At 51.1% G+C, this 17,296-nt stretch overlaps 1 protein-coding gene across 1 annotated transcript in view; it reads right to left on the bottom strand.

Moving 5' to 3' along the window:
* The window catches only part of hoga1 (4-hydroxy-2-oxoglutarate aldolase 1), a 36,322-nt gene that overhangs the window by 13,546 nt on the left and 5,480 nt on the right, over window positions 1-17,296 (bottom strand). The window contains exons 2-4 of the mRNA XM_038822382.1: window positions 6,805-6,933; window positions 6,213-6,340; window positions 2,785-2,919 (exon numbers count right to left, since the gene is read on the bottom strand). Coding sequence (XP_038678310.1) covers window positions 2,785-2,919; window positions 6,213-6,340; window positions 6,805-6,933 — 392 coding nt within the window. The remainder of the gene's footprint in view (window positions 1-2,784; window positions 2,920-6,212; window positions 6,341-6,804; window positions 6,934-17,296) is intronic.

The raw sequence follows: 17,296 nt of genomic DNA, 5'->3' as shown, positions 1-17,296 counted from the left end.
GAGGTTAACGTGCAGGTTCAGTCGGCAGTTAGGATGGCAAATGCAATGTTAGATTTCATGTAGAGATAGCTTAATTTGACCCGGCTGGTGGAAGAAATGGAAGGGGACTTTAAGAGATGGGACATGCTCCCGCTGTCACTGGCGGGGAGGGTACAGACCGTGAAAATGACCGTCCTCCCCATGTTCTTATTAGTATTCCAGTGCCTTCCCATCTTCACCCCGCAGGCCTTTTTCGAGCAGGTTAATAAGATCATCTCGGGATTTGTGTGGGCAAACAAGACGTGGGTATGGGGGGGGGGGGGGGGGGGGGGGGGGGGGGGGGGGGTTGGCATGGGAACGGTTGGAGGCAGCGTCATGCAAAGGCACCAGTTTGGGAACGCTGGTAGCGGCGCCTCTGCCGTTCTCGCCGGCCCGATACTCCACACGTCCGGTGGTGGGTGGCGACACTGAAGATCTGGGGGCAGTGGAGGAGACACAAGAGGGTGGAGGGAGCGTCAGTCTGGACCCCGGTATGTAATAACCACAGGTTGCTGCTGGGTAGGATGGACAGCGGGTTCCAGACCTGGCAGAGGGCGGGCATTAGAACGATGGGTGACCAGTTTATAGATAGGAGCTTTACCAGCCTGCAGGCGCTGGAGGACAAGTTTAAATTACCACCAGGGAACGGCTTTAGGTCTTTACAAGTGCGAATCTTCCTGAGGAAGCAGGTGGTGGCCTTCTCGCTGCTGCCGCTACGGGGGCTACGGGAGAGAGTAGTGTCCAGTACCTGGGAGGGGGAGGGGAAAGTGTCGGATATCTACCAGGAGCTGCTGGAGGCAGAGGAAACCCCTGTGGAGGAGCTTAAAGGCAAGTGGAGGAGGAGTTAGATGGGGAGTTAGAGCTGGGACTATGGGCGGAAGCCCTAAGTAGGGTCAATTCCTCCTCATCATGTGCCAGGCTCAGTCTAATACAGTTTAAAGTGATTCACCGGGCACACATGACAGTGTAGAGACCTGGGTTAGTGACATGGCTGGGGTTTCTCAATCTCGAGAAAATAAAGTTTGCCTTAAGAGGATCAATGTTAGGGTTCTCCCGGAGGTGGCAGTCGTTCGTCGACTTTCTTGGGGAAATTTAATTGAAAATATCGGTGGGGGGGGGGGGGGTTAGTGTTGTGTTTGTTTGTTTTGTTTTTTTCGGTGGTCTGTGAAGACAGAGCCGTTTGGGGAAGTATCTATTTTTGCACTATGTTAATGTTTAACGCCTATTGTTCTTTTTCTGTTTTTGTTATAAAATTTTACAAAAATTTCAATAAATATATATTTTTAAAAAGTTTTCATGTAGAGAGGGCTAGAATACAAGAGCAGGGATGTACTTCTGAAGCTGTTTAAGGCTCTGGTCAGGCCCCATTTAGAATATTGCGAGCAATTCTGGGCGCCGTATCTAGGAAGGATGTGCTGGGCCTTGGAGATGATACAAAGGAGGTTCACCAGAATGATCCCTGGAATGAAGAGCTTGTCGGAAGAGGAACGATTGAGGACTCTGGGTCTGTACTCGTTGGAGTTTAGGAGGATGAGGGGGGATCTCATTGAAACTTACAGGCCTCAATAGAGTGGATGTGCAGAGGATGTTTCCACTAGTAGGAGAAACTAGAACCAGAGGACACAATCTCAGACTACGAGGATGATCCTTTAAAACAGAGATGAAGGAGGAATTTCTTCAGCCAGAGGGTGGTGAATCTGTGGAACTCTTTGCCGCAGAAGGTTCTGGAGGCCAAATCACTGAGTGTCTTTAAGACGAGAGATAGATAGGTTCTTGATTAATAAGGGGATCAGGGGTTATGGGGAGAAGGCAGGAGAATGGGGATGAGAAAAATATCAGCCATGATTGAATGGCGGAGCAGACTGGATGGTCTTCTCGCTCGCTCCCTTCTTACATAGTGATTCAGCTGACCCTTGGAACTGAGCAATGTCTGGGCTGGAGGAAGGATGGAACCAAATGGTGGGAGAATTCCTGACCCAGTCACAATCTAGTGCCTCCTGCTGGTAGCAAGATCGGGACCAGGCTCTGCTAGGATGCTTCCTCCTGATCCCCAACGTTATCTCACACATCAGTGCAGCTAATTTGATGCAACTTTAAAATTAGAGTTCAGGGGTGAAGTCAGGATGCGAATCTTCGCAAAAAAACAAAGGTATGTGTCATAATATACACCAGTATATCATGGTGCAGACACACACTGATGGACACGCACAGGGACCAATCGACATGTACAAACACCGCAGCCAATCACCAGTTAGAATACACACACTATAAAGGCAGAGGACACCACGGTTCCCGCTCATTCTGGGTGCTGCCTCTCAGTGTAACAGGAACTCATCCAGCCCAGCACAGACTCACACCACGTGCTGAGAGAATCAACTGGTTCGGACAAGGCTTAGGTCTCTAGTTTAAGTTAGCATCATTTAGACCCACAGTCATCGTGTGTTAGTTAGTTAGAAGTAGTTAATAAAATTGAGTTGAACCTTCATCAGTGTTGGAGGTATCTGTTCATCTCTCAAGTCTACACTAGCCAACACTTGAGTATGGAAGTCAGGAACTCTCTCTTCCAACTGTGGAGAATGGGGTTGGAGTATGCATCATTTGAAAAGTTCAAGGTTAGTAATGGTTATGGAACAAGAGCTATGGAACTTTGGTGGGATGATGGAGTTTAAGATATAGATCAACCATGGGACTCGCTCAGAGGGGCTGAATGGCCACCTTTTACTGCAAGTCCCAAGAGGGGAAGCAAGAATGACGATGACCACTTACATTGTTGCCACTGTCCTTCAGCCCGATGATGTTGGGATGTTGAGAAAGAGTGAGAATGGCGTCCATTGGTAGCTCCAATGCCGTGTTACCCGGGACACTGTACAATACGACTGGCACAGGTGAGGCATCAGCTACCTGAATTTAAAAAAAAGAAAATCAGAGTAACCGGGTTACAAGGTCCCCCGCCCACGCCCTGGCTCCCAGCAGCGTGGGAGTGTTACACTAACCTCACCCTTGTTCCCACACTCACAGCTGAAGAGAGCAGCATGGTAGGATCACACCATGGTATAGCACTGGCAAATACATTTGTACAAAACTCTTTTGTCCACTTCCCATCATCCATGGTTCAGTTGGTAGCATTATCACCTCAGAATCCAAAAGTTGTCTTCTCCAGAACATGACCATAAAAATCGGTACTGAGGGGGTGCTGTAGTGTTGGAGGTGCCGTCTTTCAGATGAGATGCTGGACCAGGGCTCTTTCCATCCTCTCGATTTTAACCAATATATTTAAAGTACCCAATTATGGTTTTCCAATTGAAGGGCCGATTTAGCATGGCCAATCCTCCTACCTTGCACATCTTTTGGGTTGTGGGGGTGAAACCCACGCAAACCCGGGGAGAATGTGCAAACTCCACACAGACAGTGACCCAGGGTCAGGGATCGAACCTGGGACCTCGGTGCCCTGAGGCAGCAGTGCTAACCCACTGCGCCACCGTGCGTCACCTTTCCATCCTCTCTCAGGAGATTTTATGGCATTATTTTTAAAAGACCATGGGAGGTATCCTGGCCTCCTGACCAATATTTATACGTAGGAATATACGGAGAAACAAGGAACAGGAGTATGCCATTCGGCCCCTCGAGTCTGCTCCACTGTATAAGATCACGGCTGATTGACAGTAACCTCCAATCTGCATCGCACCCACCCCCAATAACCTTTCACCCCCTTGCTTACCAAGAATCGATCCACCTCTCCTTTAAAGATATTCAAAGACTCTGGGTGCGATCTAAAGCCCGACTCGAGATGCGGCGAGGCCTCTCGCGAGATTTACAACACTCGCTACATCTGGGTGGGATCCAGATTTACATATTCAAGTGAAGAGTTGGCCTCCCGTGAGTACGTCTGTGCCAGAGTTACCCAAGGCACGGGTCCCAACAGCATGGCCTCGGAGATCCCGACCGGGCGCCGTTTAGTACGGGTGCCCTCAAACGTGGAGGCGATCGGGGGCTGCCAGGTGGTCAGGCTCTGAGCAGGGTGGCATCATGGCACTCTCAATGCCACCTGGGCTCTGTGGCACTGCTAATCTGGCAGTGATTGGGTCTGGTGGTGCCATGCCCTTACAAAGTGGGTGTGGGGGGGCTCGAGAACCTCCTGAATGGTAAGTCGGGGCATTGGGGGGAGTCTGGAGGCTGTGGTGGTGGTGGTGGTGGTGGTGGTGGTGGGGGGGGGGGGGGGGGTGCAGAGATTGGGACCATTTAAAAATGGTGCCACGATCTCTTCCTGCAATGCCGATCTGAGCTCGCTGGTGCAGGAAATGAGTCTAAGTGTAGACTCGGCGGGTCGTTCCTCCCCCTGGCCCCAAAAAAAGCAGAGTCCCGTTTAATAGCGGGCTCGTTCTAGACACTGCAAGCGCCAGGAAATACCTGGCTGAACGCGCCCAAAGTGTGTTTCTTTGCCATTAAATTGCGCCCTCTGCTTCCATCATCTCTTCAGGAGATCCTCAGACCCACGATCCCGGTTTTCAATGGGCGGCCCCTTATTTTTAATCAGTAACCCCCTAGTTCTAGATCCTCTCCACATCCACCCTGTCAATACCCCTCAGGATCTTATATGTTTCAATCAAGTCGCTGCTTAACTCTTCCAAACTCCAGCAGAACCAAACCTGACCTGTCAGCCTGTATCTCTCATACAGCTGAACTGATCATTATCACAATGATCTTTGTGGGAGCATGCTGTGCACAAATTGGCTACATTATAACAGTGGCTACACTTCATAAAGTACTTAATTGGCTCTACTTTGGGCAGCACTTTGGGACTTGTTATGGTCATGTTTTAGGAATGCAAGTCTTTTTTAATTATTCACTGACAGTTCAACGCTGACTTGTTTTTTTGGACTCTGGGTGAGTGGAGCTCTCTCTGATCAATTAAAACCATCAAACTTCAGTTTGGCTTTGATATGAAATCTTCTGATGCAGTCGTCACATTCACACCGAGAAAGGGAAATGTTATGATTTATGAACAATGAAATGGTCAAGAGACAGAGGAAACATGAACGCAACGGAGCGAGAGAGAGAGAGAGAGAGAGAGACAGATAAAGAGAGAGAGAAATAAAATGAAATGAAATGAAAATCGCTTATTGTCACAAGTAGGCTTCAAATGAAGTTACTGTGAAAAGCCCCAGAGAGACAGAGAGAGAGAGACAGAGAGACAGACAGAGAGAGAGACAGAGACAGAGAGAGAGACAGAGAGAGTGACAGAGAGAGTGACAGAGAGAGTGACAGAGAGAGACAGAGAGAGTGACAGAGAGAGTGAGACAGACAGAGAGAGACAGAGAGAGAGACAGAGAGACAGAGACAGAGAGGACAGAGAGAGAGAGACAGAGAGACAGACAGACAGAGAGAGAGAGACAGAGAGAGAGAGGACAGACAGAGAGGAGAGACAGAGAGGAGAGAGACAGAGACGACGGAGAGTAACACAGAGAGAGAGAGGAGACAGAGACAGAGAGTAACACACACGGAGAGAGGAGACAGAGAGACAGACAGAGAGAGGAGACAGACAGAGAAGAGAGAGAGAGACAGAGAGAGAGAGACAGAGAGAGAGAGACAGAGACAGAGAGAAGAGACAGAGAGAAGTGACAGAGCGCGAGGAGACAGAGAGGAGACAGAGAGAGTGACAGAGACAGAGAGAGAGAGCAGAGGGGAGAGAGAGACAGAGAGAGAGAGAGCGAGACAGAGACAGACAGAAAGACACCGAGAGAGACAGAGATAGAAAAGACAGAGATAGACAGAGAGAGAGAGGACAGAGAGAGAGAGAGACAGAGAGAGAGAGAGACAGAGAGAGAGAGAGACAGACAGACAGAAAGACAGAGAGAGACAGAGACAGAGAGAGAGAGAGAGAGAGAGACAGATAGAGAGAGAGACAGAAGCAGAGACAGAGAAAGAGGTAGAGGTAGAGAGACAGAGTAGGGGAGGAGATGCTGGGTAGGGTTGAAGGAGCAGAAGGACGGAGGGAGGGAGAGGTAGACTGTGAGAAAAAGAAAGCAGGGGAGGAGGGAAGAAGGGTCTCCTCTTTATATACACACGCACAAAGTAAACGTTGTTCCTTCCAACAGTCTTTAATGGGGCAAGGAAGGAGAAACAAATAACTGAACTGAGCAGTAGCATTTGGCTATTAACAGCTCTCGATAACCAGGTATTTGTGTCGCTGTTACCTGTGTGTAGTGCTCTATGAAGGCAGCGCTGTTCATTCTGCCTCGATAGTAACACGGGGTAATCACCATCGCTGCGGCTGCCCCTGCTTCTGCCATATTGCGGGTCATCGCAATGGTGGCCTCCGTGGCTGTTGGAAAATGAAGCACAATTGCTGCTTAACCTGTTCGCAGTAACCACGGCGACAGGATCATGTCCACTGATCCATAACCGAGGTTCTCATTTGTTTGCCGGAAAATCATCGGACGGTTACAGGTGAACCGCGACCAGGCCCGAGTGCCTAAAGCAACAGCAGAGCCGTGACGGTGTGTTACCGTCCCCCCCGGTTCTCTCAGCTGTTCCTCGGTGCAGTAGTATTTAGACAGTTTATCCCGGGGTCCAGCAGGTTACCCAGACTGGCTCTTTACACCTCCATCACATCACCCACCCCACTGCACCTGCCCCTGCCTCACCAGCAGCGAACCCCACATCCTTTTACAGCTAGGCCGAGGCTCTTATGGTTCTGGTGGGGAGTCTGAACTCTATTCTGAACCATTCCCCTGTCCGCGCACCATTCTGTTCGGTTGCCTCTGAACATTCATAATCTCCACTTACATTCACAGCCTGATCCAGCGACCAGAAGCTTCTCCTCAGGCAGCACCTGCCTCACTCTGCGAACAACCTCAACTCGCTCCTCGCTGGTGAGGAAGACAAACTCTCCATTGGAGCCCTGAACAACCAGGCCTGTAAACAGAAAGATCGCTGGCATTTATATGGCGCCCGTTTCTCCCTCAGAATTTCCCAAACTGCTTTACAGCTAACTGAGATTCTTTTTTTCTTAAAGTGTAGGCAGTGTTGTAGAAAACACCGAAGCCAATCTGCACACAGAAAGATCCCACAAACAGCAATGGCCTGTTTTACTTAAAGTTAGTTGAGGTCTGACTATTGGCCAAGATCAGAGAACTCGCCTTCTCTTCTTTGAACTGGTACCATGGGGACGCAACGGTGGCACAGTGGTTAGCGCTGCTGCCTCACAGTGCCAGGGACCCGGGTTTAATTCCGGCCTTGGGTGACTGTCTATGGCTGGTTTAGCTCACAAGGCTAAATCGCTGGCTTTTAAAGCAGACCAAGCAGGCCAGCAGCACGGTTCGATTCCCGTACCAGCCTCCCCGGATAGGCGCCGGAATGTGGCGACTAGGAGCTTTTCACAGTAACTTCATTGAAGCCTACTTGTGACAATAAGCGATTTTCATTTCATTTCATTTTCATTCATGTGGAGTTTGCACTTTCGTGTCGGCGTGGGTTTCCTCCGGGTGCTCCGTGAGGAGTTTGCACATTCTCCCCGTGTCTGCGCGGGTTTCGCCCCCACAACCCAAAGATGTGCAGCGTACGTGGACTGGCCATGCTAAATTGCTCCTTAATTGGAAAAAATAACTGGGTAATCTAAATTTATATTTTTTAAAAATTGGGAAAGCAACTGGTGTGTTGGCCTTTACTGCAGGTGGGTTAGAGTACATGTGTAAGGACGTCTCGCTATAATTGTACAGGATTTTGGCGAGACCTCACGTGGAGTACAGTGTACCGTTTTACTCTCTGTACCCAAGGAAGGATGGTAAACGTGTTTTGGAGAGAGTACAGCGAAGGATCACTAGAATGATTCTTGGGATGAGAGAGTTGTAATGAGATCAAGTCGATTGGACCCATACTCTCTGGATTTTGGAAGAATGAAAGTTGATCTCATTAAAGCATGCAGGATTCTGAGAGGCTGTTGGCGAGTGTAGAAGAGGGAACATAATCACGAGATGTAGCGTCAGTCATTTAGGGCTGATACGAGGAAATATTTGTCCATTCAAAGGATTGGGAATGTTTTGAATTCTGTGTCCCAGAGAGCTATGGATGATTGGGCTCGAATAGAATCAAGGGAGATATTTTTATTCTTTCAGTGGGATGCAGGATCTCCCCGGCTAGGCCAGCATTTGTTCCCATCTCTAACTTCCCCCGAGAAGGTGGTGCTGAGCCGCCATGTTGAACCGCTGCAGTCTCTGAGGTGTAGGTACACCCACAGTGCTGTTAGGGAGGGAGTTTCAGGATTTCGACACAGAGACAGTGAAGGAACGGCGATGTATTTCCAAGTCAGGGTGGGGAGCGACTTGGAGGGGAACTTCCAGGTGGTGGGGTTCCTGGGTATCTGCTGCTCTTGTCCTTCTAGATGGTAGTGGGTTTGGAAGGTGCTGCCTGAGGAGCCTTGGTGAGTTCCTGCAGTGCATCTTGTAGATGGTGTTCACTGTTCCCACTGTGTTTTGGTGGTGGAGGTTTGAACGTTTGTGCCAATCAAGCTACTTTGTCCTGGATGGCGTCGAGCTTCTTGAGTGTTGAAATGAAATGAAATGAAAATCGCTTATTGTCACAAGTAGGCTTCAATGAAGTTACTGTGAAAAGCCCCTAGTCGCCACATTCCGGCACCTGTTCGGGGAGGCTGGTATGAAAATTGAACCGTGCTGCTGGCCTGCCTTGGCCTGCTTTCAAAGCCAGCGATTTAGCCCAGTGTGCTAAACAGCCCCTGTGTTGATGGAGCTGCACTCATCCAGGCAAGTGGAGAGTATTCCATTACACTCCTGACTTGTGCCTTGTAGGGTGCGGTCAGGAGGTCTGTTACTTGTCTCAGGATCCTTTCAGAGATGGTCATTGATTGCCTGGCATTTGTGTGGCATGAAAGTTACTTGCCAATAATCAGCCAAAGGCTCATTGTTGTCCATAATTCATTGCACATTGGCTGGGATGGCTTCACCATTTGTGGGGTTGCAAGTCATACTGGACGTCCAATCATGAGTGAGCATTCCCACGTCTGACCTAATGACTAAGAAATGGTCATTGATGAAGCAGCTGGAAATGGTTGAGTCCAGGATATTATCGTGAGGAACTCTTGTTGTCATATCTTGGGACTGAAATGATTGACCTCCAACAACATTAGCCATTTTCCGTCGTGCCAGGTGTGACTCCAACCGGTGGGGAGTTTTCCTCGATCCCCGTTCACTTTCATTTTGCCGGGGTTCCTTGATGGCGCACTCGATAAAATGTTCATTTAATGTCAAGGGCAGTCACTCTCACCTCACAGCTGAAATTCAGCTCTTTTATCCTAGGCCTGTAATGTGGGCAGGGGGGGGTTCAGTGGCCCTGACATAACCCAAACTGAGCATCAGTGAGCAGATTATTGCTAATGCAGCACAGTTAGCACTGCTGCCTCACAGCGCCAGATACCAGGGTTCAATGCCAAACTTGGGTGACTGTGCGGAGTCTGCACATTCTCCACGTGTCTGTGTGGGTTTCCTCCGGGTGCTCCGATTTCCTCCCAAAGTCCAAAAATGTGCAGGTTCGGTGGATTAGCTACGCTAAATTGGTCCTAGGTGGGGTTACAGGGATAGAATGGGGGATTGGGCCTAGGTAGGGTTACAGGGATAGAATGGGGGATTGGGCCTAGGTAGGGTTACAGGGATAGAATGGGGGATTGGGCCTAGGTAGGGGTTACAGGGATAGAATGGGGGATTGGGCCTAGGTAGGGTTACAGGAATAGAATGGGGGTATGGGCCTAGGTGGGGTTACAGGGATAGAATGGGGGATTGGGCCTAGGTGGGGTTACAAGGATAGAATGGGGGATTGGGCCTAGGTGGGGTTACAGGGATAGAATGGGGGATTGGGCCTAGGTAGGGTTACAGGGATAGAATGGGGGATTGGGCCTAGGTGGGGTTACAGGGATAGAATGGGGGATTGGGCCTAGGTAGGGTTACAGGGATAGAATGGGGGATTGGGCCTAGGTAGGGTTACAGGGATAGAATGGGGGATTGGGCCTAGGTGGGGTTACAGGGATAGAATGGGGGATTGGGCCTAGGTAGGGTTACAGGGATAGAATGGGGGATTGGGCCTAGGTAGGGTTACAGGGATAGAATGGGGGATTGGGCCTAGGTAGGGTTACAGGGATAGAATGGGGGATTGGGCCTAGGTAGGGTTACAGGGGTAGAATGGGGGATTGGGCCTAGGTAGGGTTACAAGGATAGAATGGGGGATTGGGCCTAGGTGGGGTTACAGGGATAGAATGGGGGATTGGGCCTAGGTAGGGTTACAGGGATAGAATGGGGGATTGGGCCTAGGTAGGGTTACAGGGATAGAATGGGGGATTGGTCCTAGGTGGGGTTACAGGGATAGAATGGGGGATTGGGCCTAGGTGGGGTTACAGGGATAGAATGGGGGATTGGGCCTAGGTGGGGTTACAGGGATAGAATGGGGGATTGGGCCTAGGTAGGGTTACAGGGGTAGAATGGGGGATTGGCCCTAGGTAGGGTTACAAGGATAGAATGGGGGATTGGGCCTAGGTAGGGTTACAGGGATAGAATGGGGGATTGGGCCTAGGTAGGGTTACAGGGATAGAATGGGGGATTGGGCCTAGGTGGGGTTACAGGGATAGAATGGGGGATTGGGCCTAGGTAGGGTTACAGGGATAGAATGGGGGATTGGGCCTAGGTAGGGTTACAGGGATAGAATGGGGGATTGCTCCTAGGTGGGGTTACAGGGATAGAATGGGGGATTGGGCCTAGGTGGGGTTACAGGGATAGAATGGGGGATTGGGCCTAGGTGGGGTTACAGGGATAGAATGGGGGATTGGGCCTAGGTAGGGTTACAGGGATAGAATGGGGGATTGGGCCTAGGTAGGGTTACAGGGGTAGAATGGGGGATTGGGCCTAGGTAGGGTTACAAGGATAGAATGGGGGATTGGGCCTAGGTAGGGTTACAGGGATAGAATGGGGGATTGGGCCTAGGTAGGGTTACAGGGATAGAATGGGGGATTGGGCCTAGGTAGGGTTACAGGGATAGAATGGGGGATTGGGCCTAGGTGGGGTTACAGGGATAGAATGGGGGATTGGGCCTAGGTGGGGTTACAGGGATAGAATGGGGGATTGGGCCTAGGTAGGGTTACAGGGATAGAATGGGGGATTGGGCCTAGGTAGGGTTACAGGGATAGAATGGGGGATTGGGCCTAGGTGGGGTTACAGGGATAGAATGAGGATTGGGCCTAGGTAGGGTTACAGGGATAGAATGGGGGATTGGGCCTAGGTAGGGTTACAGGGATAGAATGGGGGATTGGGCCTAGGTGGGGTTACAGGGATAGAATGGGGGATTGGGCCTAGGTGGGGTTACAGGGATAGAATGAGGGATTGGGCCTAGGTAGGGTTACAGGGATAGAATGGGGGATTGGGCCTAGGTGGGGTTACAGGAATAGAATGGGGGGTTGGGCCTAGGTAGGGTTACAGGGATAGAATGGGGGATTGGGCCTAGGTGGGGTTACAGGGATAGAATGAGGGATTGGGCCTAGGTAGGGTTACAGGGATAGAATGGGGGATTGGGCCTAGGTAGGGTTACAGGGATAGAATGGGGGATTGGGCCTAGGTAGGGTTACAGGGATAGAATGGGGGGTTGGGCCTAGGTAGGGTTACAGGGATAGAATGGGGGATTGGGCCTAGGTAGGGTTACAGGGATAGAATGGGGGGTTGGGCCTAGGTAGGGTTACAGGAATAGAATGGGGGATTGGGCCTAGGTAGGGTTACAGGGATAGAATGGGGGATTGGGCCTAGGTGGGGTTACAGGAATAGAATGGGGGATTGGGCCTAGGTGGGGTTACAGGGATAGAATGGGGGATTGGGCCTAGGTAGGGTGCTCTTTCAGAGGTTCGATGCAAACTCAATGGGCCGAAATCCATCTCCACTGTTGGGATTCTATGAGTAAGTGCCGCTTGATAGCACTCTTGAGAACCTTTTCCATCACTTTGCTGATAATCGAGAGTAGACTGATGGGACAGTATTGGCCAGGTTGGAGCTCCGTGGGGTAGTGACCTAGACCCAACCATCTTCAGCTGCTTCATCAATGGCTGTCCCTTCCATCATAAGGTCAGAAGTGGGGATGTTTGTGGATGACTGCACAATGTTCAGCACCATTCGCGACGCCTCAGATAATGAAGCAGTCCATGTCCAAATGCAGCGAGACCTGGACAATATCCAGGCTCGGGGCTGACAAGTGGCAAGTTACAGTCACACCACACAAGTGCCAGGCAATGACCATCTCCTACAAGAGAGGATCTAACCATCGGACCTTGACATTGAATGGCATTACCGTCGCTGAATCCCCGACAATCACATCCTGGGGGTTACCATTGATCAGAAACTGAACTGGACCCAGCCACATTAATACTGTGGCTACCAGGGTAGGTCAAAGGCTAGAATCCTACTGTGAGTAACTCACCTCCTGACCCCCCAAAGCCTGTCCACCATCGATAAGGCACAAGTCAGGAGTGTGATGGAATACTCTCCACTTGCCTGGATGAGTGCAGCTCCAACAACGTGCAAGAAGCTCAACACCATCTAGGACAAAGCAGCCCCGCTTGATTGCTCCTCCTTCCATTCACTTCCACCACCACTGATGAACAGTGGCAGCCGTGTGTACCGTCTAGAACAAGCACTGTCAAACCTGGGGGCACGGGTGAGTCGTGGGCGGGTGTCAGGAGGGTCGAGGACCCATCCGTCGCAGCGCTCCCATTCGCACAAACGTGTGTGCAACAGCGGCAGCAGCCGGCTGTTCATAACGCCGGCTGCAAGCGGCCTTCAAAATGGCCACAAACATGTAAAAAAAAAATGCGGCCGCGCTGCGCATGTGTGCCTGATCATCGGCGCACATGCGCTGTTTTGTGACTGCATGCAGATGATCGGGCACACATCCGCAGTGCGGCCGCTTTTTTAAAAAACGGTCACAGATTTTTGTTTTGTGGGGGGGTTTATTCATTTTATTCATTTATTTTATTAATTTAATTTTAATTTCTTTCATTTATTTTATTCATTTTTAAAAAAATTTTTTACAAGTTCGGCAGGGTTTTATTTGATAAAATTTTACAGGAAAAAAATGCAAAACTTTGGTCAGATGGAGACTCCATACTTTGCGACACCGGAAGGCTTCACCTTCATCCAACAGGTTCCATTGGAGGAGCGAGTACGAGGGCCAAAGGGACCCAAAACCATTTCCTCCATTTTTGTCAGCAGCAAACAAGGTAAGAGAAAATGGTGGGTCGCGCAGGTCGGCCAGCGTGGGTCGCGAAGGTCGGCCGGGTTGGGTCACGAAGCTCGGCCGGCGTGGGTCACGAAGCTCGGCCAGCGCGGGCTGCGAAGGTCGGCCGGCGTGGGTTGCGAAGGTCGGCCGGGTTGGGTCCCGAAGGTTGGCCGGTTGGTAAAAATGGGTCCCCGGAAAAGAAGTTTGAAGAACACCGATCTAGAAGGACAAGGGCAGCAGATACCTGGCAACCCCACCCACCTGGAGGTTCCCCTCCAAGTCACTCACCATCCTAACTTGGAAACATATCGGCCGTTTCTTCACTGTCGCTGGGGCAACGTCCTGGAACAGCAACTGAAGCCCAGGCAGCTGATGGCACGGCCGCCAATGGTGGGAAGGGCAAGAGGCGCGAATGGGAGGGAACACAGAGATCCCAGAGGGTCGGAGGGCTGCAGCAAATTACTAAGAGTACCAGGGCCACGGGGGAACTTGGACAAAAATACAACAATTTGAAAATCACAGAAGAAATTCCCTCTGCCCCCAGAACTCTGCTTGTGCAGTGTTATTCCCGAGCGTGTCCAAAGGTCACGGGTGGGGGAGGGGGGGGGGGGGGGGGGGGGGGATAGTTGTTTTGCCAATGTTCCACAGTAATGGACCTTTGACATTGGAGGTTGGTGAACTTTAGTGACACATTAAATCAAATAAGTGAGCAAAGAGTATGGTCAGGATGGATAATTTATCAGGTTCAACGTCCAAGGATCTTGTGCGTAAACACTAATGTAGAAAAGAAGAGTGGAGCCTAAGGCCGCAGAACCAGTGACCTGTAGCCAGCAATAGTTACCCGTCCGGCTAACATATTGCAGGAAGAGGTGCAGACAGGGCTGGTGGATCAATGAAACATCTCGGGGGGGGGGGTGGAGTTGAGCTGCACCTAATATCCCAGGTTTGCATCCCAGTCTTCCTGGACATAGCTGACTCCAGCCTGAGTCACTTTTATTGGTCTTGGGACAGTGAAAAAGGGGGGGGGTTCCAAATCAAGATCGCAAAATAGTGACTTTGCTTCTCGCCTACTTGGGTCGTAAGGTGACCCCTGACCTCCAGCTGCACGGGACGCGTGCGAGACATAAGAGAGAGGTCTTTGCATTTATTTGATTCATTCTTCAGTACAGGACATCCCAGAGTTCTTTACGGCCACTTTCAAATTGAGTCCATCCTAATGTAGGAAACGCAGCTGTCGGTCGGTGCACAGCAAGATCCCACAGATCGCAATATGATAATGACCAGATATTTGATTTTTTTTTTTAGTACAACCGATTGGGGGATAATCATGGGCCAGAACTCCAGGGCTAACCCCTTTGCTCTTCTTCAAATTAGTGCCACGGGATCTCCGAGAGGGTAGACTGGGCCTCGGCAGCGAGTCTCATCAAAAAGCTGATCAATGCTGCATTCCTCTAGCACCGCACTGGGGGTGGGGGGGGGAACTAAGATTTATGTGCACAGGTTCTGGAGTGGGACTTGATCTCACAAACTTCTCACTGAAAGGCAAGGATGCTACCGACTGAGTTATGGCTAGCAGCTGATATTGCCTGACAGCAGGATCAAATGAGGTTAAAACTTAGCATTTTGACTCACACACGGATAAAAAAAATGACTTGCACGGCTATGGGACTAATCAGATCGTTCTTCCAAAGGCCTATGATGGACTGCGTGGCTTCTCATTGTGGCTTCCAATTCTGTGATTCACTGAGCCAAGGTACCGGAGGCCATGGAGACACGGCACTTGGGGGAAATAAATGCACATGGCCGGGGTGCAGATCCAGTATTGAGGCTTCCGACCCTGCGGAGTATGATGTTGCACTGTCGCCCAATCCCATCACCACCTCTCCCTACCCCATCACCTCCACCGCACACACACCTGCCAATCCCTCTGCAAGATTTGGTAAAAGAAAAACAGGTTTATCCTTCATAGTACACAGCTGTCTGGAGACTACCCGAGAACCAGTGTGTGCCTGTGCGCATGTGGCTTGAAGATACGTGAAACTATGTGGAGCGCCTGGTTTGAAGCACCATTTCCAGAGTTTCTCAGTCGTCAATGATCCCTGCAGAAATCTCCCTCTTCGTGACAACATGGGCTCCAAAACGGCTCAAGGCGGCAGTGACTATCCAACGCCTCGTGACATCTTTCAGAAATGCCTCAACGCAGATCGGGTGCAGGCAAGCACAGCAGCCAGCTTGATTCCACCAGCAGCAATATGGTGCTGGGCTGAGGGAGTTGGCCAGGACGCTGGAGGAACTCTCCGCTTTCGACAGATTGTGAGCGGAGACCCTTAACATCCGTCATCAGATGATGGGGCCTGAGTTTAATTTTTTGTTTAATTTAGTGTACCCAAATATTTTTTTCCCAATTAAGGGGCAATTTAGCGTGACCAATCCACCTACCCTGCACATCTTTGGGTGGTGGGGGTGAAACCCAGGCAGACACGGGGAGAATGTGCAAACTCCACACGGAACAGTGACCCAGGGCCGGGATTCGAACCTGGGACCTCGGTGCCGCAGTCCCAGTGCTAACCACTGCGCCACATGCCACCCCGGGGCCTCAGTTTAATAAACTGAAACTGAAGAAAACGCACTGAGATTTAAACAGAAGGATAATATTGTTAAATGTGAGATACCGGGAGCCAATATAGGAGAGTAAACATGAGGTGATGAATGAGTGGGACAGGATGTAGGCAGAGAGTTTTGGATGAACTAATTGTTGTAGTCACCACTGATGTATAAATTGTATACAGAGGATGTCGATGTAGATGCTTTATGGTAAGACTCTGTACTGCAGGTACGGGGGTAGATCCCTGCCTGCTGGCTCCGCCCAGTAGGCGGAGTATAAATATCTGTGCTCCCCGTACAGCAGCCATTTCACCAGCTGCTGTAGGAGGCCACACATCTCAGTGTAATAAAGCCTCAATTACATCCAACTCTCGTCTTTGTGTAATTGATCGTGCATCAATTTATTACGCTAAGTTTTCAGAACCTGCATCAAGCCGGATCGCCTGCAGCTGCATCCGCAAGCAGACAACGCCAAAAAGGACTTTGAACATTGGCCAGCTTGTTTCGAAGCATTCATCAGATCTGCGCCAGACCCAATCCCAGAAGCACAGACGATCCAGATCCTTTACATGCGGCTGAGCTCTTATCCAGGACGCGCTGACCTACGCAGAGGCCATGGCGCTACTGAAGGAAAACTACGTTCTGAGGCCTAACACACTCTACGCCAGGTACCTCCTCTCCCACGCATCGTCAACATCCTGGTGAGTCAGTGGAAGATTTCTGGCGTGCCCCGGTTCCCCTAGTCAGAGACTGTGACTGTCAGGCTGTCACAGCCACGGAACACTCAAATCTGCTCATGAGAGACGCATTTGTCACAGGGATAGGGTCCGATTACATCCGCCAGCGCCTCTTAGAAGTGGCCACGCTCGACCTCGCAGAAACCAAAAAGTTAGCACTCTCACTCAAGGTCGCTTCACACAACATCCAGGCCTACACCCCCAACCGCGTGGCCCACCCCCCATGTGCATCGTGGACTCTGCAGACGGCCACACCATCGTGGACCCCATCAGCAACCGCCCTCAGCCAACCCCACGCCTGTGCCGTGCGGCAGCCAACCAACCCCGGGGGACCCAAATGTTACTTCTGTGGGCGGTCCAAACATCCCCGACAGCGCTGCCCGGCGCGGAGCGCACTCTGCAAGGCCTGTGGCAAGAAAGGACACTTCGCTGCGGTGTGCCAGGCCCGCTCAGTCGCCGCTATTGTTCCGGCACCTCCCACGTGCGGCCCGTGGGCGGCGCAATCTTCCCCTCCTCGGACCACTTGCGGCCCGTGGGCGCCGCCATCTTCCTCTCCTCGGACCACTTGCGGCCCGTGGGCGCCGCCATCTTCCCCTCCTCGGACCACGTGCGGCCCGTGGGCGCCGCCATCTTCCCCTCCTCGGACCACGTGCGGCCCGTGGGCGCCGCCATCTTCCCCT

This window comes from Scyliorhinus canicula, chromosome 16 (genome assembly GCF_902713615.1).
Source record: "Scyliorhinus canicula chromosome 16, sScyCan1.1, whole genome shotgun sequence".
NCBI lineage: Eukaryota > Metazoa > Chordata > Chondrichthyes > Carcharhiniformes > Scyliorhinidae > Scyliorhinus > Scyliorhinus canicula.
The sequence above is the reverse complement of the archived record's forward strand: the minus strand, read 5'-3'. Positions and strand labels throughout refer to the sequence as shown.